This window comes from Schistocerca nitens, chromosome 7 (assembly GCF_023898315.1).
Source record: "Schistocerca nitens isolate TAMUIC-IGC-003100 chromosome 7, iqSchNite1.1, whole genome shotgun sequence".
NCBI classification, from domain to species: Eukaryota; Metazoa; Arthropoda; class Insecta; order Orthoptera; family Acrididae; genus Schistocerca; species Schistocerca nitens.
In genome coordinates this window covers 322717398-322744186 of record NC_064620.1, presented here as the reverse complement: position 1 = coordinate 322744186, position 26789 = coordinate 322717398, and the positions used below count along the sequence as shown (strand labels likewise).

Genomic DNA, 26789 nt, shown 5'->3' with positions numbered 1-26789 from the left:
CTGTAATTTTCCTTTATTACATTATTTATATCATAATAAATAAAGTTTTCATTTGAATCACCCTTGTAAAATGTAGCTGTGCAGCACTGTTTACAGAAAATATTTTAAATCTTGAGTGGCTGACCACAATGATACTGTAAGCATGGTACCCTATTTTACAATGTAAATTATATTTTACAAAACTAATTGAGGTGTGCAGTTTCAGAACCACTACGTAACTTGAATCTACTTTTACTGGACTCTGGAATGTGAAGGATTTCTTGGTACCTGTGCTATGTCTGTGGGCACCTTGTTGAATACTTTTTCATCAGAGTACAAAACTCTGCCCAGGATCTTGGACAGCAATGAGAAGTAAAAGGGGACAGAATTTCTGTGTCATGTTATGATTCTGAAACAGTTCACCTTGAACTGATTCTTAATGTCAGCCAAGCCATATGAGTCTATGAATCTGAAGTCACTTGAAGAGGCTTATATAAACAGATACAACTATACACAAAGTAAAGTTATTACTCTGAGTAACATGTGATGTGAGGTATAACCACAGTTGATTCATCAACAAATGAGATAATGAATGTCTTCTGTCTGTAAAGTATTGATGCTGCAAATGTGCGTAGTAAAAGGAGTTTGGAGCACTAGAAGTCTGAAATATGTCTGTAATCCTCTGGTAGTGAACACAACTGTACAGGAGGTGTATGTAGCAAGTCTATGCATTGTATAACATGAAACTGAATAACAGACAGTGTGCAAATTTTGGCTGATATAAGTACTGGGTGATTGATATTAGTTATATTGGTGAAATGTATAACAATAAGATATGAGACAAAGCAAAAGTTTATATGGTAACAAGCACTGACGCGTGTTATTACTGCATACTGGCTGCAAAAACAGAACAACTTATAGGCAACCTATAAACGCTTTTGTTCTGAAAACAAATTCTTTTTTACTCATACTAAAGTGATACAAACCAATTTGAAACCACAGTGTGCCAAATCTGTTTTTGTCACCCATGAATAGAAATTTCCAGTTGATAATTACTCAGAGATAACGCAAGTTTATGACTGATCATGGCCCTCTGGTCTGGAGGCAAGTGGATAGTCTATTCCTCAGGTCAATTCTGTGATAAGACCAGCTGTATATTCCTTGGTCTTTGTTTCATTGAAGACTTATGAAGTTACCCTGCTAAGATTAGGTGTGGATTATGCACTGGAAATGGGGAAGTATGTGCGGAATACCCACGTGGTCCCCCCCCCCCCCCCCCTGCATTCCTCAGTAGAAAGAAATACTAGCATTAGATGAAACAATTATTCTACAGACCAAATATCAAATACAGACTGAGAATTTTAGCAGTATTTGAAGCCAAGTCCCAGAGCTCATGTCTCTCACAGAAAACAGTCATTCCACATGATACTAGGGACTGAGAGTTGGCTGAAATCCAAAACACTGAGTAGGGCAAGTCCAACATCTACAAAATTGACTGTATTAAAAGGAGGCAACAATTTACTGGCTCAAAAGAAATTTGGAGACAGAGAGTACAATATTTTATTGTAATTCCAACTAAAAAAAATTTTAAAAATAAATAAATATCGTATGACCTTTTTCAAGATATTTCATCTCCTTAAGAGGGCAGTAGTCTTCACCTGTTTAAAAATAATCCAACTTCTATGACTGGCAACACAACTTCAGTATGTTCAAAACACATACTAAATTAAAAATATTCTAGCAGCTACTTTATTGTGTAGGGCAATAGTTTACCTGTGATACTCGTCCTCCATAAGAAGGTGTTCTCTACGATGCCTTATGTACTCCCTCCAATAACGCTCTTCTTCACGATCAAGCCTCTCTGTCTCACGCTCTTGTTCAGCCAAAGCTGCTCGTACTTTGCGTTCTTGCTCTTGCAGATCTTCAAGACTCTCCATCAACTGCCCCTCTTCTGCTTTCAGCTGCAAAATGATTCTCTTTTGGATATTTTGATCTTAATGTATAAAATGTTAGAATGAAGACACAGAACCCACAGTACACAACTACAACCCCCCCCCCTCCTTTCCCCTTTTTGGTCATAAAGTCAATACCATGATAAAATGACCACTCTGAACTACTAAAATGTACTAACCTACACATACATGGTCATTAAGAAACAAATGCACAGGTCCACAACTCACTCTCCTGTAACCAGATTGAGGAATGAATATGTTCATGGATGATAGAGAAGTGAGATCACACACACACACACACACACACACACACACACACACACACACACAGGAAGATTACAAAATTTCAAATACAGTGTTTCCATATATAAACAACACAGATACACCTTTCAAGAACACATGCTAAGTAACATATTTGAATAAAAAGAAAGGAACTCATCAATCAAATAGGAAAGACTCACTGCTTCTAGTTCTTTTTCCAATTCATCTAAGTTCTGTTCTTCATCTTCAGCCTCCAACCTGAAAATAAACACAATCCTTTAATTTTTACTGCCATGTAATAACAGTCTTAAGTACAATATGTAAGTCTAGATGAAAAACATGCTTAAATGTAAGAAGCAGTTGAGGCAATGACTTGAAATCACTTACACAATACACCAAGGAAACATCATCAAAAAATCTTGAACTATCAAAGTGGGAACTTTATTTAACAGCCCTTGGAAAACAGAAATAATGAAACTTAACATTTAATGTCAATTATGTTCTACATCTAAGCTTGGCTTTAACTACTTTGTTACGCAATTGTGTAAACAAGTTGGAGATATTCTTAAATTATTATGCAAGTAAAATAAATCTGATTTAGTAATGGGAGGCAATAACATAAAAAATAACTATTACAGTAATGATATTGCAGTAGGCTTTACATCTGGTCAAAATGTCTTCATTGAGTCATTTGGCTGGTTGGTTTAAAAGGGGGGGGGGGGGGGGGCAAACTGTGAGGTCATCAGTCTCTTGTTCCCCGTAAAATAATTACACAAGGGGGGAGGGGGGAGGGGAGAGATGGACAGCACAATAACAGGTGAAAGGAAGAACCAGAAGACTGACAAAAGGACAACCAACACTACTATGGATAAAACAGAAAAAGAAAACCACAGAGAGAAGCGAGAAACACGTAGAAGGGGTAAAAACAAGAGAGCAGATGACTGTGGCTGGCCGACCACGAGAATAAAAAGGAAAAGCCCACCACTCTGCGACACATTAAAACATCCACCCTAAAGGATTAGAGTGGAGAAAACAAAGGGACAAAGGACACGCACTACACCTTATATAGAATGATAAAACCCACCATCACGTATAAAACGTAAAACTAAATTAGCCGATGAGGCTTTGTCAGCTAAAATTAATAGAAACAAGTCTGGTAACTGAAGAGTCTGTTGCAGGGCAGCCAAAGGAGGACAGTGCACCACGATATGGACCACTGTCAGCCGGGTGCCGCACGGACACTGAGGTGGGTCATCATGGCGCAGGAGGTAGCTTTGCGCCACCCAAGCATGGCCAATGCGGAGCTGGCAGAGAACCACTGAGCCTCTGCAGCAGGCCAGCATGGAGGACTGCCACACATTTGTAGTCTTCTTAATGGCACACAGTTTGTTGTGCATGATGAGGTTATGCCATTTTGCCTCCCAAAGCTACAAAACCTTGCAGACTAGTACTGAATGCAGATCAGTTGCAGAGAAACCGATCTCTATAAGTGGTTTCCGCGTAGCCTGTTTGGCCAGTCTGTCAGCAAGTTCGTTGCCTAGGATCCCGGCATGACCTCGGATCCAGACGAACACCACTGGACCAATCCAGGTCATAGATGGACTCCTGGATGGTCACTACAAAGGATGACTAGGGTAACACTGGTAGATAGCTTGTAGGCTGCTCACGGAGTCAGCACACAGAAGAAACGACTCCCCAGGGCATGAACGGATGTGCTCGAGAGCACGAGATATAGCCACCAGCTCAGCAGTGAAAACACTGCAGCCAGCGGGCAAGGAATGCTGTTCAATATGTCCTCCATGGACATACGCGAAGCCTACGTGAGCATCAGCCATCGAGCCGTTGGTGTAAACCACTTCGTGGCCTCAGTACATGTCAAGAATCAAGAGAAAGTTGTAGTGGAGAGTCACGGGGTTAACTGAGTCCTTAGGGCCATGCGAAAGGTCTCGGCGAAGCCGTGGCCTAGGTATACACCATGGATGCATGTGTGAATGGACCTCAAGTATAGGTGGTAAAGGCAAGGACTCCAGCTAGGAAAGAAGGGATTGGACACGAACTGCAATTGGAAGCTCAGACTTGGGCCGCCGATGTGGGAGATGAACCGCTGTTGGTAGGAAAAGGAGACTGTGATTCAGATGTGCAGAACTATGAACGTGTGCAACATAACTGGCCGACAGTTGTGCATGCCTAACCTGCAATGGAGGGACTCCAGCCTCCACAAGGACGCTGGTACCGGACTCATCCTAAAAGCTCCTGTTGCTAGGCAAATGCCACAGTGGTGCACTGGGTCGAGTGAACGCAATGCTGAGGGTGCCACCAAACCATTAACCAGACAAGGGCTCTGTAGAGCAGCAGCAGCATAGAGCGATCTGAACCCCAGTTGGTGTTGCTCAGCCAGCGAAGGGCATTGAGGTGCTGCCAGCACTTTCGCTTCGGCTGACGAAGGTGAGGAAGCCATGTCAATCTGATCCTAAGGATCAATATGTCTCCACTATAGTGAGTGGATCATCATTAAGGTAAATTTCTGGTTCCAGATGAATGGTACGACGATGACAGAAGCGCATAACACACGACTTTGTGGCCGAAAACTGGAAACCGAGAGCTAGAGCCCATGACTGTGGGAGGCACCAACTTGGATACAGAAAGTACGAAGTGACAGGAAATTTTGGATAAAATCGGAAGCGGGCCTCGGAGACCCCACTCTTATAAAGGATATCATGTCGCCAGGTCATGTCATACGATCTTTGTAAATAAGAAAAAAAGACGGCAACCAGGTGCTGGTGCCTGGAAAAGGCTGTTCGGATGGCAGACTCGAGGGACACAAAATTATTGGTGGTAGAGCGACCCTGGCGGAAGCTGCCATGGCATCGAGCCAGTAAGACGTGGCTCCAGGACCCAACCCAACTGCCGACACACCATACGTTCCAGCAGCTTACAAAGAATGTTGGTGAAGCTGATGCACTGATAGCTATGCTCATCAAGCGGGTTTTTACCGGGTTTGAGCACCGGAATAATGGCGCTTTCCCGCCATTGAGATGGAATGATGCCATGGCACCAGATCTGGTTGAAGATGACGAGATGTCGCTTGTAGTCAGATGAGAGATGTTATATCATCTGACTGTGGATCTGATATGGCCCAGTGCAAGGACACTCAGGAGCTCCCACTCCGTAAATGGGGCATTATAGGATTCACAGAGGCGTGTAGTGAATGAGAGGACTTTCCTTTCCAGCCACCATTTGAGAGTGCAAAAGGCCGGGGGGTAATTCTCTGAAGCAAAGGTGTGAGCATAGTGCTCAGCAAAGTGCTCGGCAATTGCATTTGCGTCAGTAGACAACACGCCATTTATGTTAACACCAGGAACACCTGTTGGGGTCTGGTACCCAAAAACATGTTTGATCTCTGTCCAGACTTGGGAAGGTGACATATGGCACCCAATAGTCGAGACGTATCTCTCCCAACACTCCTGCTTCCGTGGTTTGATAAGCAGACTGAGTTTAGGACATAAACCAAACTCCACCTGACACTCTATTATAGTCACTACGGTCCCTGTAATAGCCGCAGAGGGTACGGGCCCGCATTTCTGGGAACCAGGTTTCCTGGAGGGCAATGCAGAAAGCAGGTGTAAAGTGTAAAAGTTGCTGTAGCTCAGCCAGGTGGTGGAGAAAAACGTCGCAATTCCACTGGAGGATGATGTTATCATGAGACTGGGAAGGTATGGAACATTCAATGAGGCAGTTTACGCCTCAAGGTCACCTGCTGCCACCGACTTTTTGCCTGAGCAGTCTACATCCATCGTGTCTGAGGGTCTGGTGAGATCTAGGTTCTCAGCAGGTGCCAGAATCTCCATCTCATCCGCAGACGCAGAGCTTATAGGTAGCAGTGGTGTGTGTGCTCTAGTACCTCACGCCGCAGAAGTCGAACACGCTCCAGAACAAATGGACATGGTCAGCCCATAGAGAGCTCCGCATCCACGGCGGCTATTTTGCGCAGCGGCTCTCGCGCAGCGAGGGCGCCACCGCTATGCCACGTGCAGACAGCAGCCAATAGTCGCTCCCTCCGGTTTCGTATATAGGGACCCACTCTGCCCTAGTCCAGTCAGTATGGTACTCGCTCTGGATTGAGTTTCTATCTCGGCGATACTGCATTCTTGTCATTGCTCATTGTTGACTTTTGCCTGGCTCTGGTTCCAAGTGGATTTACTGTTGGTGTTTGGTGTTGTGGTTTCTACAAGCCTCCGTTGTTTACCTCTTCCTTGTTGTGTCGGTCATAGTCGGTTGTTGTCGGTTGTCATTGGTCTGTCATCCGACTCATCCTTGTGTTTACCCGGTGGTGCGTGCTCCACCGCCGGCGGCTTCCCTGCCTGCCGGCTCCGATTCGCAGCCCAAGTCGTTCTCGCAGTTGGTTGTGGTTACTACAGGTGCCACCGCAATTCCCTTGGTCTTGGGGACGTTCTTGTTGGATTTCACTCACTGCTCCTTTGGTTTCCCTGGCTGGGAGGACTTCACTGATTCAGTCTCCAACACTGATGACGAGCGTGAATCCCTACAACCAGCTGCTTTTGGGCTCTTCAGCCACTGAGGGGTGTCATCTTTCCCACTAGCAGAAACCTGGGAAGGGAGTGACCCAAGGGACCCCTTCCTAGTGAGAGGAGCCGAAGAAGACTTATGCTTCTTCATCTCAGAAGTAGGGACTGATATCCCCAATGGTTGGGGAGGAGAGGGGGTGTGTGTTGCTCCTGAAGTAGGTGGTGTGGGAGCAACAGAGAGGAAAGTGCACTTCACTGTCAAGTGGGCAGGTGTAGTCTTCTGGTTCTGAGAGGCGACAGGAATGTGAGGAAATGATGGGACGACAGCTGTTCTCATAGCGGCGGTGTAAGAGGTGGTCATAACCACAGGATGTAGGTGCTCAAATTTCCTCTTAGCGTCAGTGTAGGTCGGTCGGTCCAGGGTCTTACATTCCATGATTTTACTCTCTTCATGTAAAATCCTACAGTCTGGCGAGCAAGGTGAATGATGCTCTCTGCAGCTGACACAGATGGGAGGCGGAGCACAAGGAGTATTGGGATGTGATGGACGTCCACAATCTCTACATGTGACACTGGAAGTACAGCAGGAAGACATATGGCCAAACTTCCAGCACTTAAAGCACCGCATCGGGGGAGGTATATGTGGCTTGACAGCAGTAGACCATCACCTTGACCTTCTTGGACAATGTGTCACCCTCGAAGGCCAAGATGAAGGCACTGGTGGCAACCTGATTAACCCTCGGACTCCGATGGACGTGCTGGACGAAATTAACACCTTGCCGCTCTAAATTCACATGCAGCTCATCGTGAGAGTGCAAAATAAGGTCCCTGTGGAATATAATACCCTGGACCATATTTAAGATGGTAACAGAAACATCCCCCAACTTGTCACAAGCGAGTTATGCCCGTGACTGGGCAGAGGATGCTGTTTTTATCAAGACTGACATAGAGCGCATTTTCGACAAGCTCTCCACCTCCCCAAATAGTCCACAAAAAACTGAGGCTTCATGGACATCAAAGCTTCCCCCTCAACTTTCGTACATATGAGGTACCGGGGCAAATAAGCTTCACTGCCATTCTTAGCCTGGCGTTCCTCCCATGGTGTGGCCAGGGAGGGGAACGATTTGGGGTTATCTTTCTTAGCACTGAAGTTACACTTTGCCCACTTAGAGACTGCTGGCAGCAGACCACCAGCAAGGTATGATGTACTATGCTTCATGGCATGTCATCCGCCCTGATGCCACCCATTCCAACCAGGGGCGCACCCCACGGGCACCACCCAGCCACAGCAAAGGCCACCTAGCAGGATGGCCATTGCTAGGAGTCCCGATGCCCCAGGGTGATGGGCATCTACTTCTTGGCATACGTGGGGAGTTAGCGGCACAGGTATCAGAAGAGTGATCCCTGTGTAGTCGGGGGGCTACAACCAAACAGGGTACATGGTGGCCCCACCACACAACGGACTGGCTACCATGCTGGATATGAGGTGCAAGGAATTCCACGGTCATTGTCAGCGCAGAAAACGACGCTGCATAGTGGGTGGAGGAAAGCGCACCCAGGAAGGTGTCCTCGCCCAAGAGATGGAGGATGAATGGGACTGCAAAGCCTCGACGAGAAAGTGGGCTAAGGATCTCAAAGCATGACGGACATAATGCACCATGTGAGGCACCCTTCCCCAATTGGCTGACTTTTCAGGAAAATTTAGAAGCATGGAGGTCAAACCCTACAGGGTTGCAACCCTTGTTCACTAAAGTACGAGCAGCCCTTAGCGGCTCGCCATCTTTCTTACAACTATTCATGGCGTCGCCTTTCCAGCTTAGATCTTTTTTAATATGTGACTTGTAAGTACTGCATCTTTTTCCAGTCAGTACAAACTGTAATTTTATTAATGTATTATATACCTAATATGTTTTAGAACAGTTAGTCTAATTCTGAAGACGACACTCATAGTAGCGTCGAAACCTGGTCAATTTTGACTTAATATTTGTGACCGAGGGCTTATTTGTTCTAATATAATTCTGACACGGCCACTGAAACTTAGCAGCTATGTTCAAAGATGTATCATATGTTCCCGAGTCAAGGGAAACTGCCGCCATCAGTGTCAATTTATAGAGCTAAAATGTGTTAGTGACAGTAATTACCAATGGCTGTTGCAGATTTAACAACTGATTGGTCACAGTTCAGTAAATTACTCAGCAGTTCGAACTGTTGAGCAGCCATTCCATCAAGGACCATCATCTTTTTTGGGTTCAGAAACCACTGAACCACCATGTAGCTCTGACCACAGGACACAGAGATTAGCATGGTAATTGGATTCTAATAGGAATATTGCTATTGGACTCTCAAAGCAATGAGAAAACGTCATCAGGAGTAAAATTGAAACAAATGAGCCCTCTGCCACAATTATTTTTAGACTTATTGACCAGGTTTCAACGCTTCTAAGAGTGCCTTCATCAGAATTAAAATTATTAAAATGGCCTATAACATAGTTACAAATTTATAGGAAAAGACATTTTTATATAAAAAGTGTAAGTACTGACTAACAATAAAAGACAGAAGCAGTACTTACAAGTCACATATAAAATAATTAACAGGCCAGAAGGGCTTTAGTCACAAAATATATGAAGAGAAATGCATGAAAGCGAGCCACTATGGGCTGCTCATACCTATACAGCCACAGGTTGCAACAGACTGAGGCACCCGCATTAACAAGTGTGGGCAGATGAACATGACATTGCATCAAGAGTGCCATCTAGTAGCCGCAGGTACAACTTGGCTACTTAACATTCAAGTGTAGACAGATGAAATTATATTGAATATTGTTCAGTACATAATGTAAAAAGTAATATTTTGTTTAACAGTGACAGATAAAGTAACATTTTGTCTGCATCAAAGCTTAGCAGCACAGTTTGAAGCGTAAAAACATCATTACAGAAAATACAGTAAGGGTTGAAAAACACAGGTTGTAGGAAGTGATATACAGCCAATAAACCATTTAATAAATGAAAAATTATGAGTTAACTTAGTCAGAAAAAAACATTTTGGTAAACTGCACAAGGAGACCTGAATTTTTTTTTACACAACTGCAGCTGTTCATTGACAATGAGACTATCACTTCGAAAAATTGATTAAAAATCTCTAATTCTTCCAGAATGTTTAACTTACATCCTTTCTTCTCAGTGTGCAAAATGTTGATATCGCAAATGGATTTAGGTGTGTGACCTGTAATTAGAAGATGGTCGGCAAAAGATGAATTTTAGGGGTTAGTGCCATTTTTTCTTAAAAGGTGTTCTTTATATCTGGTTGTAAAGGGATGTCCTGTTTGTCCTACGTAGTAAGAAGAGCAGGTATCACAGACAATCTTATAGACGCCAGAACCTTCTAAAGGGGAATGAATCTATTTTAAATTATGAATGAAGATTTTTTTTTTTCAAATTATTATTGGTAGAAAATCAAATGTTGCAGTTGTATTTATTATGAAGAAGATGTAGGATCTGATAGGAGATGGGCCCTATGAAAGGAACAGAGAGATATTTTTTTGGCTTGGATTCAAATGTTAGAGGTGCCGAGTGTAGTAACTCTTTTAGCAATTTTCTTTTTAAGGATGTATCTACTATACTAGCTTTATACTTATTATTAACTGCTATCGTTTTGAGTAAATTGATTTCATTGTTGAACTTTTCTTTCGAAAGTGGAATGGAAGTAGCAGAATGAAAGAAGGCGGTCTTATGAGACTGTGGATGAATGGAGGACACAGGTACAATATGATCAGTATATGTTTCTTTACGAAAAATATTGAATGAGATTTTATCTTTTATTGTAAGCGTCAAGTCAAGAAAGTTTAATTGGCAGGCCTTGTTTTCAATTTCGATGGTGAAAGATATTTTCTCATGAAGATCATTGAAGAGAGTAAAAATACGGTCAATGCCATCAGCAGGTCCCTTGTAGATGATTAAAATATCATCAACGCATCTGAAATAGGAGAAATAGCTAAAAAACAGTTAAAAAGCTTTTCACAGTTGATGAAAATATCGGCACGGATACCAGCTAAGGGATTTCCCATTGTGAGACCGTCAGATTGCTTGTTTATTTTTCATTAAATTCAAAATAGTTGTACTTGACTATGACGACATTCATGAAGTCACTGATTTGTTCATGTGAAAGATCCTTTTTGAAATGATGTAATTTTTTTTTTCTATCATTGAAAGCGTTTCCTGTACAGGGACATTAGTACAAAGATTTTTGATGTCTAATGAAAACAACTTGGTGTCTGAACTGCATTCTAAATCTTTTATTTTTTGGACTAAGGCAGGCTATTGGCGATGGAATAATTGTTCCTGAAAACAAATGATTTTTTTCAGAATTTCATGTAGAAATCTGGCCAAATCATGGTACGTGTTATTCATACTATTAGATATCGGATGTATCGCATGGTCAGGTTTGTGGATTTTAAATTGAGACTAAAGTATTGGGGGCTGAGGGTTCATGTTAATGAGCATTTTCTTCTGAAACGGTTTGATTAGAAATTTTGCGTTATTGATGGCTGACCTGACTTCTTTTTGTAATTTTGAGTTCATATTTACTTTGTCACCAGGGCTGACTGAGTAGCAAAAAGTAAAAGTTCTCAACAAATGAAAACATGTTAAAAGGGTTCCCTGGTGTAGCACTCAAGACTGCACGATAAATCTCACTGAAGACATTTTCCACTGTCTCAGTTTCGATTAATAGAATCTCTACAATGTGTGGCTCTTGCAAAATCGCTTGAACAGAAGGAAGAGAGAATCTGCGTTATAGGGTACAGCTGTTTTCTCACTATGGCACCTACTGATAATAACCAATACACCCGCTGCATGCAGCAGCAAATTTTTTCATGTTTATTTGGCAGAACCCAATGCTTGAGCTAATATAATGCAAATGAGAGGTGACACATACTGAACCTAACACAGTTATGAGTGTTTTGCTTCACCACTTATTCAGTTCATTTTGTACTATTGGTCCATTTTGAGAAAGATTTTTATAGGGTTCCTTTACAGAAGTTTTTCCATTATACATACGGTAAACTTGAGACCCCATTCCAATGTCACACTGCATTCAACCATCTCATTACGAGTGTGCTGCAACTACCAAATTTGTGTGTGCGATGCATCCTACTTCATATGTGAAGTCTGTACTTGATTCAGCCACCAGAGCCCACCAAACCTGCTAGTACGACAGCAGCTGAATGCGCAGCCTACCGGCTGTGCCCCCTGCTACAACTAATGACTATACAGGCCAGAGTGCAAAGCTCCACTGGTCACTTGTGTGTTGTCTGTACTTTGGCTTTGTTACAGTGTTCTTGGGTTAGAACAGCTTATTATTGGACCAAGCAAGGAAATTATACTTATTTTGTTCTTACAGGCATTCTGTGAAGCAGTCACTTTCAAAGCTCTGGTACTTTATCATTATTAGATAAATTATTTTGTTCTCACATAAAATTTCATGTTGGTCTGGAACTACTCTTGAATAACTTTGATGTGGTTTCCTACTTGGGCTTGAATTTTTACTTTTGTTTTTGAATAGCAGTCTGATTTATGTCTTGATCAGAAGCACAGTGACTTATCCTCTTTGACAGTTTTCCAATTTTTCCATATTTGACCCCTTTTAGTCTCCTACTGCTGTGAAATGTCAGGCAACCAATGCAGAAAGTTTCAAAACACTAGCATTTTTCATTAATGTTACCTAATTCTAAGATGTGGACTATTTGCTACAAATAAATGTAACTATTACCAAGTATGAAGCTTAAGCTATTTGAAAGGGATCACTCTTCTAAGAAGTTCAAGTGAATAACAAAATTAAACAAAAAATACCTCTTTAAAAAGCTGCTATAATCATTCCATTCTTCAGCTGTGAGCCTCAACTGCTGGTCAAGAAGATCCAGCAATGCATCAGTGCACTCTTCACATAGAGGATGATCAATTTCTGAATTACTTGACAGCAGGTCAAAGAGACCGGCTGTTACCTGTAAATGAAATGTAAAATACAACAATAACTATAATGAAATTGTTAACATCATATTTTGCAATCAAGAAAGGAAAGGCCTAATTTTATAATTATATTCATGTCACCAGCGCCGCAGCCTTGGATATTTGAAATTTGTGTATGCTACGCAGGAGGCAGAAATACTCTACAATGTTCTTAATTTGTTAAGAGACCAGGTACACTAGAAAGTAAATATGAACTCTGCTTTTTCAGCAAAAATGTGAGCGCTATAATTCTACGTGATTGCAAAAAGGTGTAACAAGCTCCAATACAGAAAAAAGAGTAGAACGCCAGCCACCATCACTTCTGAGCCAAACAGGCTGCACACTGCAGTGCAATGACTACATCTGTTGCTTGATAGGCAATTTATAAGAAAAACACACAGTGAGAGAGAGTAAAACAATGTTAACTCACCCTCATCTTGTGACTCAGGCTCTCCTTTTCACCTTCGTCATCAATAAGCATAAACCCGTTAGCACCATTGCCCGACTCAGTGAGTCTGACCGCTGGTACGTACCGATCTAGACTCGCTGCATGGGTTTCCAAATCTACTTCTGGTGCTGGCTGGATTGGTACTGCAACAATCAGTGAGTTATTACATGTGTATTTTTATATGTATATCTGCGTGTGCACACATACTTACTATATATAATCCTTTAATCAACTTTCCAAACTACCATGCAATGTAGCACTTACATCATTCTATTTTCAGTTGAAAAGGCATCAGAGCGGTTATTTATCTGTGCTGGCATGTGACACAATGAATGTTATTTCATTGTTATTTATTCTCATGAACACTATGTGAGTAGTTAGAAGAGGGCAAATATTGTGGAGCCACCTACAATTACAGCTAGTGTTTTAAATCTACCTTAATATCTTCCCTAAATAAACTACCAAGCTATATAGAGCAGTCTGCGTTGACAATAAGACACTGACCAGCAACCACAGTAACCACAAGCACTTCCTTCTTTTGTGTGTATTTAGTACTTCTAGTTAATATAACCTAAGCATTGACCAAACATTTTTTCAAGACAGGTCACATGTACACTCTGTACGCAAGAACTTTAAAAAATGAGCTAGTTTCCAAATAGGGCCTGCTATACACTTAATGTGACCCCCTCCCCTTTTTTTTGGGCTTGGTAATGGCAGTGTGAATAATAACACCACCACATTTAACCAGTTATGCATACAGATCAAGTAAAGCAATCATTAACCCAAAGGATGGACTAAAAGAAAATCAGTTTAATATCCATCATTACAGATGGAGTACGAGCTTGGGTTCGGGATGGATGGGGAAGGAAAGTGGCTGTAACTATCCTCCCCTTTTGCCTCAAACAGTTTGGGGAATCCAGGGAAATTCTACATCTGGACAGCCTGGTGGGGTATTGACCCTCACCCTTCTGAATGCGAGTCCAGCCTATCTTGCTCTGTGAAGGTTGGTTTTGAATTGCCCAATGTTTTACAAGAGTAACGGAAAAAAATGCATGATTTTGTACAATTTAATGAAAGTTTTTCTGTCCTTGGCTGATTGCAGATGAATGTGAACTAAGTCTTACTTGGCAACTTGGCTGGTGACTTATTATTATGGCTTAAACAGTTTCAAAATGAGTGGACACATTACAAATGCATGTCCCACAACACAGTACTTGTAATATGCAGCTATCATTACGAATGATCACAATGAAATAGTAATGACTGAGGTAATTATTTTGAGCCCATCTGACTCACCATTAACTGAGTAGATCCTTGATGACCACATGATCCTCTGTGGTTCTCTTCTGGTTATTACTGTTTTGAGAATTAGATTTCTCATCTCAGAACTAGTTACAATATAAAAATGTCAATAATCCATCAGTTGAAGAATAATTATTTCATATTCAGTCAGAAAAAGCTTTAGAACAGCCATATGCACAACACTGCAGCTTTGGATTTGTAACCAGAGCAACCATTGATACAAAGCTTTCAAATGTGAAAATCATGTTTATTTCACCATCTGTATAAGCTGTGCACAAAGGAGACTGTACCACAAACTCTAATGAGTGAAAAGGAACTAGTCTGACACTACCATACAATTAAGTCTTAATTCTTATAACAACAACAAAATCCAACTATATGCATCACGTGTTCTCACAAAATGAAGTTGATAAGCTCATACAAGTATAGTGAGTGCCAAATGCCACACTTTGTCTATTTTTCAAAACAGATGTGTCTTTTGCCACTACTCTTGTTCTTCAGAGGGGGTTATTTATTATTGTTAGGTTTTTTTTTTAATTCTGTGCTTACAAACAAATGAAGCAGATCATAAGCAAGCTAATTCAAAAATACTGGTACGCTGTTCTGAAAATATTTGATGATATGGAATGTGGACCAGGAGATGAGAAGGAGAAGGCTATTAATGATCTCAAAACTATTACAGTGACAGGCTATCATAAAAATACAGCTGAAGCTGTAAAGGCCTTGCAAAATAGAGCAATACCAGATCAACCAACTCCATCAATGGGATATGCAAGAACAGAATTTCTTTTGACGGTGTAATTAAAACTATTCCAGTCTCTTTACCAAAGAAATACGGTGCCACAGAATACAAAGACTACATGATAATTAATTTCATATGCCACATTATAAAAGCCATGTGCAGCCTGTTTACAGAAGACTAGGAAGATAACTGAAGAAAATGTGTGGGAGAATCAGTTTGGACTGAGGAAAAGAAAGGGAACATGCACCACTATTGGATTTTTGAAGATGACATGACACAGAATGTTAGAGATTAACAGGAATATGTACCAAGTTATGTTGATTATGAAGAGGTGTGGATTGGAGTAACACCCTGAAGACCTTAAAGGATGTTTGTGTCAACTAGGACAGACAAAGGAATTCCATACAAGACAAAGTGGTGGTAGGATTGACAACGAGGGAACAAACAAGAGAAGTATTGGAAAACCTGCTGGACAAGAGTGTTTTACATCAACAAAACCGTTGAATTATTAAGCAACAGACAAACTGTTATAAAAAGGAAAAATAAACATAGCAAGATCACAAAGACATTAAGTACGCTATGATTAAGCAGTGTTGGCTGAATCCAAGGAATAACTACAATTTATGAAGAAGAGGGTCATAAATGTGGAAAAGAGAATTGAATGTGGATAAATATAGAAAAGAATAAAGTGATGAGAATCAGTAAACATTAAGGTTCCCTCAAAATATCATTGGAATGAAAGACTCTGGAACCAGTAAAATCTTTGAGGTACTTAGGAAGTTTGGTGACATACAATGGAAGCCACGTGGAAGAAAGAAACAAGAAACAGACCATCTCTGGGTAAAAGAGCTTTTGAAAGGTAAAAGGTTTGTTGACAGCATAAAGATTACCAATATTATATATTGTATAGCAGCAAATCACGGACAGTGAAAGGGTGAAGTTACCAGCAATTAAGGAAACAGGAAAGGACAGAGGAAGGTGGAGAATGTCTAGTCAAAATCTGCCGTGAGACAGATATGACAAAGAAAATGAAATTAGTTCTGAAAATGAGTTATGGATAAAATACATTCTATGAAGTGCATGAATCAACAGAAAAAACGTCCACAGAATCACAGGGATAACTGTAAAGAAGGGCAACAATACCAGGAATCTGTAGAGGGCTGTTCAAGAAATAGGATTATTAACTACCATCCTGCTTCCCAGCATATTTATTCCTTGATGGATTTGGTTATAAAAATATATCTATTTTTCAAACCATGTGTGCATGAGGTGTGCTTGCCCTAATATTGTTGATATTCCCACTAGAAGTTTCCACTGTTGAGAAGGAAGACTAACATTTAAAAACCAGTCTATGATGGAGCACACAATACGAATGTCCCCTGGATGGGAAAGGAAATTTGCTGTCTTGTTTTTCTTTTATTTTTTTTCAGAGGAATAATCCCAGAAATTTTTAAGAAATTTAGGGAAACAATGTGTATCCGAATCATGGATAGCTAGATTGGGAATCAGGCCTTTCTCCTCTCAAATGTGCTTCTAGATCTTTTGCAGGATGAAAGTGGTGCCCACTCACCTAGTCTCATAACATGCCTTAATACTGTAAAGTGCTCCTTGCTCCATACACCACAACATATGGGTCTGGAAACCAGTCACCATCATCTGATTCTGGGAATAACATTCGTCCATCTCTTCACTTTTACACGTGCAGTGTTCAGATGATTCACAAATCAGATCAACGATAACCAATACTGTGATATCGTTAGTGACAACATGTGTCTGGCAGGTACATGGCAAGTCATCAATGCCTTTGGCTTTCCACCATATAATTCTGACACAACAGAACATAGTAAAACATGGGACATGCTGCACTGTGTAGCACATCCCATCTCACAAGAGATTTCTGAAGCACAATCACCTCCTAAGAAAGGGAATTGGGTAATAGGTACTGATTGTGAGAGATCAATCTGCATCCATTCCCTGTAAAGCACTGTAAAGTTGTTCAGTCTACCCAACTGCATATTCACTATTGTTAAACAAGTTGGCTATGATACAATGCCACTTCAGAAAAATCATCCTTTTCATTTCTGAATACTTCATAAATGAGCTAAAAAGAGGATAGATGGACAACATAAACTAGTGACACAATTAAGATATATGTGATGTTTTATGTTACAGGTGCAGGATAGTTTCAGAGATGTAGAAACAAAGCAATTTGCATCATTATTTAAGACACGCACATACCCTTCCATGGATCAAGGAGCAGATACTTCCAAGCAACCAGACAATCAAAGTTCTTGTCTTTATCACTATTGTTGTTGTTGTTGTTGTTGTTGTTGTTGTCGTCGTCTTCAGTCCTGAGACTGGTTTGATGTAGCTCTCCATGCTACTCTATCCTGTGCGAGCTTCTTCATCTCCCAGTACCTACTGCACCCTACATCCTTCTGAATCTGCTTAGTGTATTCATCTCTTGGTCTCCCTCTACGATTTTTATCCTCCACGCTACCAACCAATCCCTTCTTCTTGTCAAGTTGTGCCACAAACTCCTCTTCTCCCCAATTCTATTCAATACCCCCCTCATTAGTAATATGATCTACCCATCTAATCTTCAGCATTATTCTGTAGCACCACATTTCAAAAGCTTCTATTCTCTTCTTGTCCATACTAGTTATCGTCCATGTTTCACTTCCATACATGGCTACACTCCATACAAATACTTTCAGAAATGACTTCCTGACACTTAAATCTATACTCGATGTTAACAAATTTCTCTTCTTCAGAAATGATTTCCTTGCCATTGCCAGTCTACATTTTATATCCTCTCTACTACGACCATCATCAGTTATTTTACTCCCTAAATAGCAAAACTCCTTTACTACTTTAAGTGTCTCATTTCCTAATCTAATTCCCTCAGCATCACCCGATTTAATTTGACTACATTCCATTATCCTCGTTTTGCTTTTGTTGATGTTCATCTTCTATCCTCCTTTCAAGACATTGTCCATTCTGTTCAACTGCTCTTCCAAGTCCTTTGCTGTCTCTGACAGAATTACAATGTCATTGGCGAACCTCAGTTTTTACTTCTTCTCCATGAATTTTAATACCTACTCCGAATTTTTCTTTTGTTTCCTTTACTGCTTGCTCAATATACAGATTGAATAACATCGGGGAGAGGCTACAACCCTGTCTCACTCCCTCCCCAACCACTGCTTCCCTTTCATACCCCTTGACTCTTGTAACTGCCATCTGGTTTCTGTCCAAATTGTAAATAGCCTTTCGCTCCCTGTATTTTACCCGTGTCACCTTCAGAATTTGAGAGTATTCCAGTCAACATTGTTAAAAGCTTTCTCTAAGTCTACAAATGCTAGAAACATAGGTTTGCCTTTCCGTAATCTTTCTTCTAAGATAAGTTGTAGGGTCAGTATTGCCTCACATGTTCCAACATTTCAACGGAATCCAAACTGATCTTCCCCGAGGTTGGCTTCTACCAGTTTTTCCATTCATCTGTAAAGAATTCGCATTAGTATTTTGCAGCTGTGACTTAAGAAACTGATAGTTCGGTAATTTCCACATCTGTCAACACCTGCTTTCTTTGGGATTGGAATTATTATATTCTTCTTGAAGTCTGAGGGTATTTTGCCTGTCTCATACATCTTGCTCACCAGATGGTAGAGTTTTGTCAGGACTGGCTCTCCCATGGCCGCCAGTAGTTCTAATGGAAAGTTGTCTACTCTCGGGGCCTTGTTTCGACTCAGGTCTTTCTGTCAAACTCTTCACACAGTATCATATCTCCCATTTCATCTTCATCTACATCCTCTTCCATAACATTGTCATCAAGAACATCGCCCCTGTATAGACCCTCTATATACTCCTTCCACCTTTCTGCTTTCCCTTCTTTGCTTAGAACTGGGTTTCCATCTGAGCTCTTGATATTCATGCAAGTGGTTTTCTTTAATTTTCCTGTAGGCAGTATCTATCTTACTCCTCGTGAGATAAGCCTCTACATTCTTACATTTGTCCTCTAGCCATCCCTGCTTAGCCATTTTGCACTTCCTGTCAATCTCATTTTTGAGACGTTTGTATTCCTTTTTGCCTGCTTCATTTACTGCATTTTTGTATTTTCTCCTTTCATCAATTAAATTCAGTATCACTTCTGTTACCCAAGGATTTCTACTAGCCCTTGTCTTTTTACCTACTTCATCCTCTGCTGCCTTCACTACTTCACCCTCAAAGCCACCCATTCTTCTTCTACTGTATTTCTTTCCCCCACTTGTGACAATTGTTCCCTTATGCTCTGCCTGAAACTCTGTACAACCTCTGGTTCTTTCAGTTTATCCAGGTCCCATCTCCTTAAATTCCCACCTTTTTGCAGTTTATTCAGTTTTAATCTACAGTTCATAACCAATAGATTGTGGTCAGAGTCCACATCTGCCACTGGAAATGTCTTACAATTTAAAACCTGGTTCCTCAATCTCTGTGTTACCATTATATAATCTGCCTGAAACCTTCTAGTATCTCCAGGGTTCTTCCATGCATACAACCTTCTTTCATGATTCTTGAACCAAGTGTTAGCAATGATTAAGTTATGCTCTGTGCAAAATTCTACCAGGCAGCTTCCTCTTTCATTTCTTAGCCCTTAGCCCTAATCCTACTACGTCTCCTTCTCTTCCTTTTCCTAATGTTGAATTCCTATCACTCATGACTATTAAATTTTCGCCTCCCTTCACTACCTGAATAATTTCTTTTATCTCATCATACATTTCATCAATTTCTTTGTCATCTGCAGAGCTAGTTGGCATATAAACTTGTACTACTGTAGTAGGCGTGGGCTTCGTGTCTATCTTGGCCACAATAATGCATTCACTATGCTGTTTGTAGTAGCTTACCTGCACTCCTATTTTTTAATTCATTATTAAACCTACTCCTGCAACCCCTATTTGATTTTGTATTTATAGCCCTGTATTCACCTGACCAAAAGTCTTGTTCCTCCTGCCACCGAACTTCACTAAACATTCCACACTCCGATCCGTAGAACGCCAGTTTTCTTTCTCTTGATAACGACGTCCTCTTGAGTAGCCCCCCCCCCCCCCCGGAGAGCCGAATGGGGGACTATTTTACCCAAGAGGATGCCATCATCATTTAATCATACAGTAAAGCTGCATGCCCTCGGGAAAAGTTATGGCTGTAGTTTCCCCTTGCATTCAGCCATTCACTGTACGACAACAGCAAGGCCGTTTTGGTTAGCGTTACGAGGCCAGATCAGTCAATCATCCAGACTGTTGCCCCTGCAACTCCTGAAAAGGCTGCTGCCTCTCTTCAGGAACGACAAGTTTGTCTGGCCTCTCAACAGGTACCCCTCCGTTGTGGTTGCACCTACAGTATGGCTATCCGTATCATTGAGGCACGCAAGCCTCCCCAGCAACGGCAAGGTCCATGGTTCAGTAATACTTCATATTTCAAATACAAGCCACCTTTTCATAGCCTGATGACAATTACTGGTACAACTACCTACTTGCTTATACAATGTTCACACTACAAATAAGGATGAAAAATGTGAATTGTTGCATAGGCTCTTAGCAGACTATGCACTGTGTGTGTGTGTGTGTGTGTGTGTGTGTGTGTGTGTGTGTGTGTGTGTGTGTGTGTGTGTGCCAAATTGAATTTATTATAGTTATGTTAACAATATGAATATTTACAAAATACAAACAGAATTGATTCATCACACTGCACTAATGCAGCACAGCATGAAAGGTTTGGACCACTCAACTTGCCTAAGAACAAATGCTTGCCATCCTGAGGATAATTTAAGTGAACTAGGGGAATGCAGCAACAGCACAGCTTAAGACACTACACACTCAACACAGAAAAGATTGCAATATATATTTTATGAACAATGAGATATAAGGAACAATTATACACACAATTATTGGGTATGGGCTCATAAGGGCACGTATTCAACAGCTTCACATTCCAGACACAAAGATGGCATCCATTAGTGTTATAGCTATGCATGATAGCATTAATTTTTAAATATCTTATGCAATAAATGAAGTTATTAACGAAATTACTCACTGCTAGAATGTGGTAAAGCATCACAGTGAAGTAACATTAACTAACTCACGGGACTAAAAAATTATCAACAAATATCTATGTCTCTTGAAAGACCTCTAAAGACTTTTCAAAATGCTACCAAAAATCTCAGTGAAAGCCATCAATCTACATAGTTTAACAGTGCTATGGTATTTACACATCAACAATATTACCAAAAGAAATGAAAAGTGTAAGGAACATCACATTTCTAACATAGCCTATAAGGCTTGATGCAATCTGTAGAAACAAATGACTTCACAAATCATTATAAACACTTATGTGTCTAGTTATACTTGTATAAAACAGCAAAAGCTTTTGTTCTCATTGTCTTCCCTACTTGCTGTGGGAAGTTTGATATGTGAAGAATGGCAATATCAAATCTTAATACAAACAATGGCCAGATGTTGGGCTCTTTAACAACTACTATTGACATTTTTGAAACAGAATAAAGTTAGAATGTGTTTTGTTTAGTTCTTGAGCCCAGAGAGTGGTTTGATGCAGCTCCCCATGCTATTTTATTTAGTATAAGCCTCTTTATCTCTGCATAAGCACTGTAACCTGCTTCACTTGAAGCTGCTTACTGAAATGAAGCCTTGGTCTCTCTCTATAATTTTTACTCCCCACATTTCCTTTTGTTATGAGACTGATAATCCCTTAATGTCTCACCAGGGAGTGTCCTTCCAAATAATGCCTTCTTTCAGTAAAGTTGTTCTACGATAAACTAAAGCACAGTATTTTAACACAGGGTCTGTGGAAAACCTGTGGGCTGCTTCTTTCCATCCTAACTCATTCACATGCATACTTCTATGACTGGATTGCATGACAGGAAGCAAATTAATTTTTGTCTCTACAGAGAGAGAATTCTCTGAATACTGTTCCACAGTTCAAAAACAAGGTAAGGATACAGATAAAAAATGTAATGTAATAAATACTATGAACTATTTCAGTGGAATGTATATCAAAGAGTAGAATCGTACGGTGGCTTGTGTAACATCATGTTTGCTGAACAGTTAAGGGCTCCACGAAAAATTAAATATGATAAACAGTGTTACTACCTACCCACTTACTAACGAACACAGCATTTATGAAATGAATAGTGTGTTGCTTATGCTTGCTGACAAATTGCATAATGAGCTGCAACTTCTTGCTACTCACAGGAAAATCTATAACACTGACTGCTCAATGTCCTAAACCTCATGCCAATTTTGCAACATAATGAATGCATCTAGCGAAGTTTAAAAAGATGAACAGTAACTGGTATTAACAAGGAATTAATTAACGGCTTTATTCCACTACACTAATCTGTCTCACTTGTAAACACCTTTCATGTGCACATCCTACTGCTTCATATTCTTCTAAAAACAGAAATATTTTTTTGGTTCTTCGGAATTACACTGTTGCAGTAACATCTGAAAAATACTGTATCTTGCACCAATACAACATCTGTGGTCTTTAAAAATCAATAAAACCTAAAATCAATAACAATTGATTAGGTAGGCTAATACATTTCACTGATCATTATTACATTCCACTGTCACTTAAATACTATGAAATGAAGATCTTTCTACAGTACTTAAGTTTCTACAATGTTTGTACCTTTAGCTCTAACGAACACTGACGTTAAACAACAGTTTTTACCAAGAGTAGGTTTACGGAGAAAACACTGACGTTAGCTGCCGTAAGAACGTAAGAAATACAGATACTATCGTATGTTCTTTACGATGGTCTTGAAACAAGTTACGAATCCAAACTACACTTGCACAAACAAGCCATTGGTCGAAGAGACTGATACAAATCCATTTGCACCTCAACAAGTTACACCTTTAGAACATTATTTTTTATGATTCTGATTTATTTCTAAGGTTCTAACAATATATTTAGCTACTTTTAGAACAAATTAAATTACGCGACTGACAGATTACTATTTATGTGACCTTATCTCTCAACTCGAAAAACCACCAATTTCACAGATCACCAAGTTTTCACTTTTCTTATATTGCTATGATACAATTTTTACTTACAGGATAATTCAGCCAGTGTATGTTCTCCTAAACTGTTGAAGGAAGAATCCAATTTTACAGGTTGCAGGCATCTTTGACAGACAAAGCTTACACTGCATTTTGGTTCAACCATAGCTACTGCATCCATTTAATAGCTTTCGCATCCCTACAGAACTTAACGGTTCACTGTCCGCAGTTCGACCAGTCCAACATTCTAGCGAAAACTGTCAACATCCAAACAATGGTGACCTTCAAAATCTACAGTGCGTCTTAAATAATTCACCATATAGTACTGCCAGCACACAGTTTTTATCCGCGTTTGATAATATGAGCGTTTTATATATTTCGTAGGTTACAAATGTATTTTGTGTCATTTATAGCTTGAAATTCCCTGACAAACAGTAAAAAATATGACTCATTAATTGCCTAGATCGTCTGCTACTGCTGACAGACTGGGTACTGATTTCTGATTGGCTGTGAGATCAGCTGTTCGTCTGCCGCCATTTCAAATATACTCAACGCTTGACAACAGCTGAAAATATATTTGTAAACAGCCTTAAAGATGTTTGAATTCTCTTCATCTGAAAACATATTTGTAAACAACCTTAAATACGCTTGAATTGTGTTATTGTGAATCTAAACAAAAGGATCAAATAGCGGAGAGAGTCTTTGGAAATCTTGTGTCTACAATTGATTCCAATTCACATCTTTGAGTTCTGGAAGTATGGCTGACATGTTACAAACATGAAATGAGAATAGTGCGTCAGGCATATTGTTGAAATCAATTAAAAATGCGTGAACCAAGGATTTCAAATGATATAAAACTAATATCTAGCTTTTATCGTTTAATGTCAAGAAAGAAGGTGAAGACCAGACCAGAATCTGTCTCTCCGCCAAGCTTTTAATGTGCTGTATTAAGCCCGGTCCACACACAACGATCTGTCTGCGCAGACATCGGCGCAGATGTCTGTAGATGCAAAAGATCGCTGCAAATGTGGTGTGTTCACACGACACAAACCCCAATCTACTACTCGCCCGCCATCTGTCGGTGTAGAAAAGAAATATCAGTGGCAAGCGACTACGCTCTCCGTAAACGTCAAAAATTTAATTCAGTTATTTTGAAATATAGAAATGGAGGAAGTTCTGTTGTGGTCTGTGTTTGCAACTTGTGTTGCAAAAAACATTCAGACCATCCGCAGGAAACAGAGAAAGCGGTCAAAATGGTGTAGACAGTGGCTGCTAAAGCGAAAGCTGTTTTCTCACGTAAACTTACTGCGAGAGTTGCAGGGCGAACCTAACGACTGTCGAAATTATTTGCGGATGGATGTCGAAACTTATAATTATCTCTTAAAGCTTGTAACCCCTCATATTATGAGAAAAAATACTTCATGAGAATGGCAATTTCTCCTCATGAACGGCTGGCAGTAATGTTAAGATTTCTAGCAACAGGAAGGAGCTACAAGGATTTGGAATTTTCAACTGCAATATCGAAACAAGCGTTGAGTGAAATAATACCCAACACATGTGAAGCTATTTACGCTGTCCTGTAGGATGAGTTCATGAAGGCAAGTCAAGTAAATTAAGTCTGCCAAGTTACAGATAATATTTTTGATGTTGTAGATGTGTTTGAAACACAGTAGGCCTACATTATTAGAGATTATATACCTACAAGACCAATGAGCTATGGTTTACTTTGTTTCTGAGTAGGCATTTTCAGTTCGCTACTGTACAGAAGCAACCTGTTACAAACTTTTGTTACAGGATGCAAAACTCCACTCTGAATTCTAGACAGAGTTCGCAACGATTTTTTTTTATTTTTTTATTACTGTTTCTCTGTTTGCCGAGGCGTCAACTGCCGGCAATTTTTCAATTACAACATTGTATGCTGCTGTCTTTTTGTCTCCGTCACTATATTCTTTACTTTTAATCTTCCACAAACATGGGTGGTTTCTATATATTTCATTGAATTCACTTACAAACTCTCGAGAACACTGACGAGTATCAGCCATTGTAATGCCCTGTGCGCACAAATACAAACACTAGACTGAGCAAACAGCTGTTTCGCGCCAGATTTGCGGCGATCTGCTGTCCACACGCTCCAACTTGTCTGCGCAGATGTGGTTTGAACCCACAGATTTGAGAGTTTTCGCTCAAACCTCCAACTCCAACTTCCAAGTTTGCACACACCTCAGGTCGGTGCAAAACTCCGTCCACACGCAACGATCTGTCTGTGCAGATGTGATGTGCATAGACATTTGCGCAGACAGATCGTTGCGTGTGGACGGGCCTTTACACTCACTGACTGGAGAATAAGATATTCGCTGATACGTTAACAGTAAGAGAAGTTCATCATCACCCTTTTAAACGATAATGATAGCAGAGTAAACCTATAGGATCCTAAGTTTGCAATGAAATATTTACACTTAAATTATAATGGCACGTGTAATTATTATGCTACGCGGAAAGGGATGATCGTCTGCATGCTGATGTCGTTACGTTAAATCTCGCATAAAATAATTGACTCTACTTACCGAATTATTCAAACATCCTGATAACGCTTCAAGTAAAAGCTTGGAATTACATATGAGATCTAAAAACAAAATATCCTGAAATAGAAGTATGTGTGAGAAATCAGATACGATACGACAGGATATACAATTACAGATCTCTTACCAGTGCAAACGGTGATGAGTTAAAAATCTTCTGCTGAGATATAATTAACAAGGAATTAAGTAGTTTTCATTTGTTTCCACGCATTACACATTAGTCTGAGGGAAGAGCAAAGAAATTTCTCAATTCTTTTTTAATTTAATAAGGTGTCGGCTACAAACAATTTTCTGTGGTAGTAGGTACATCATAAATGTAAAACAGTACTTCACGTATATTTCGTTCTTGAAGTCTATTATAGAATTATCAATCAATCAACAGTTACATTTTAATGTTGCCAGAGCATTAAAAGTCGATTTTAATCTATGAAGCATACTAGAGAAATCTGTGTACATACTCCGCAAGCCACGGTATCGTGCGTGACGGAGGCTACCCTGTACGACTAATGGTAATATTCTTTCCTGTTCCACTCGCAAATAAAGCGAGGGGAAAACAACTTTCTGTATGCTTCCGTAAGTAATCTTATCTTCATGGTCCTTATACGAAATTCTCGTTGGCAGGAATAGAATCGTTCTGCAGTCAACTTCAAATGCCCGCTCTCTAAATTTTCTCAATAGTTCTCCTCGGAAAGAACATCGTCTTCCCTCCAGTGATTATCATTTGAGTTCCCAAAGCACATCTGTATTACTTGTAGTAGGGTATAAGCCTCTGCACACTGATGTCATGAAGTTAAATCTCGGATTAAACGGTTGCCTCTACTCACTGAATTATTCACACTCCTGATAATGCTTCAAATAAAGCTCGTAATTACAGGGTAGACCAAAAAACAGAATATGCTGAAAGAGAAAAATATATGAGAAATGGGATATGCAACGACAGGATAAAG

General features: G+C 40.2%; 1 protein-coding gene across 1 annotated transcript in view; it reads right to left on the bottom strand.

Moving 5' to 3' along the window:
* The window catches only part of LOC126194658 (beclin-1-like protein), a 44705-nt gene extending 20968 nt beyond the window's left edge, over positions 1-23737 (bottom strand). Inside the window, exons 1-5 of the mRNA XM_049932850.1 lie at positions 23318-23737; positions 13151-13311; positions 12565-12716; positions 2393-2450; positions 1753-1940 (exon numbers count right to left, since the gene is read on the bottom strand). Coding sequence (XP_049788807.1) covers positions 1753-1940; positions 2393-2450; positions 12565-12716; positions 13151-13311; positions 23318-23444 — 686 coding nt within the window. The 5' untranslated portion in view covers positions 23445-23737. The remainder of the gene's footprint in view (positions 1-1752; positions 1941-2392; positions 2451-12564; positions 12717-13150; positions 13312-23317) is intronic.
* Between the last annotated feature and the right edge of the window lie 3052 nt (positions 23738-26789).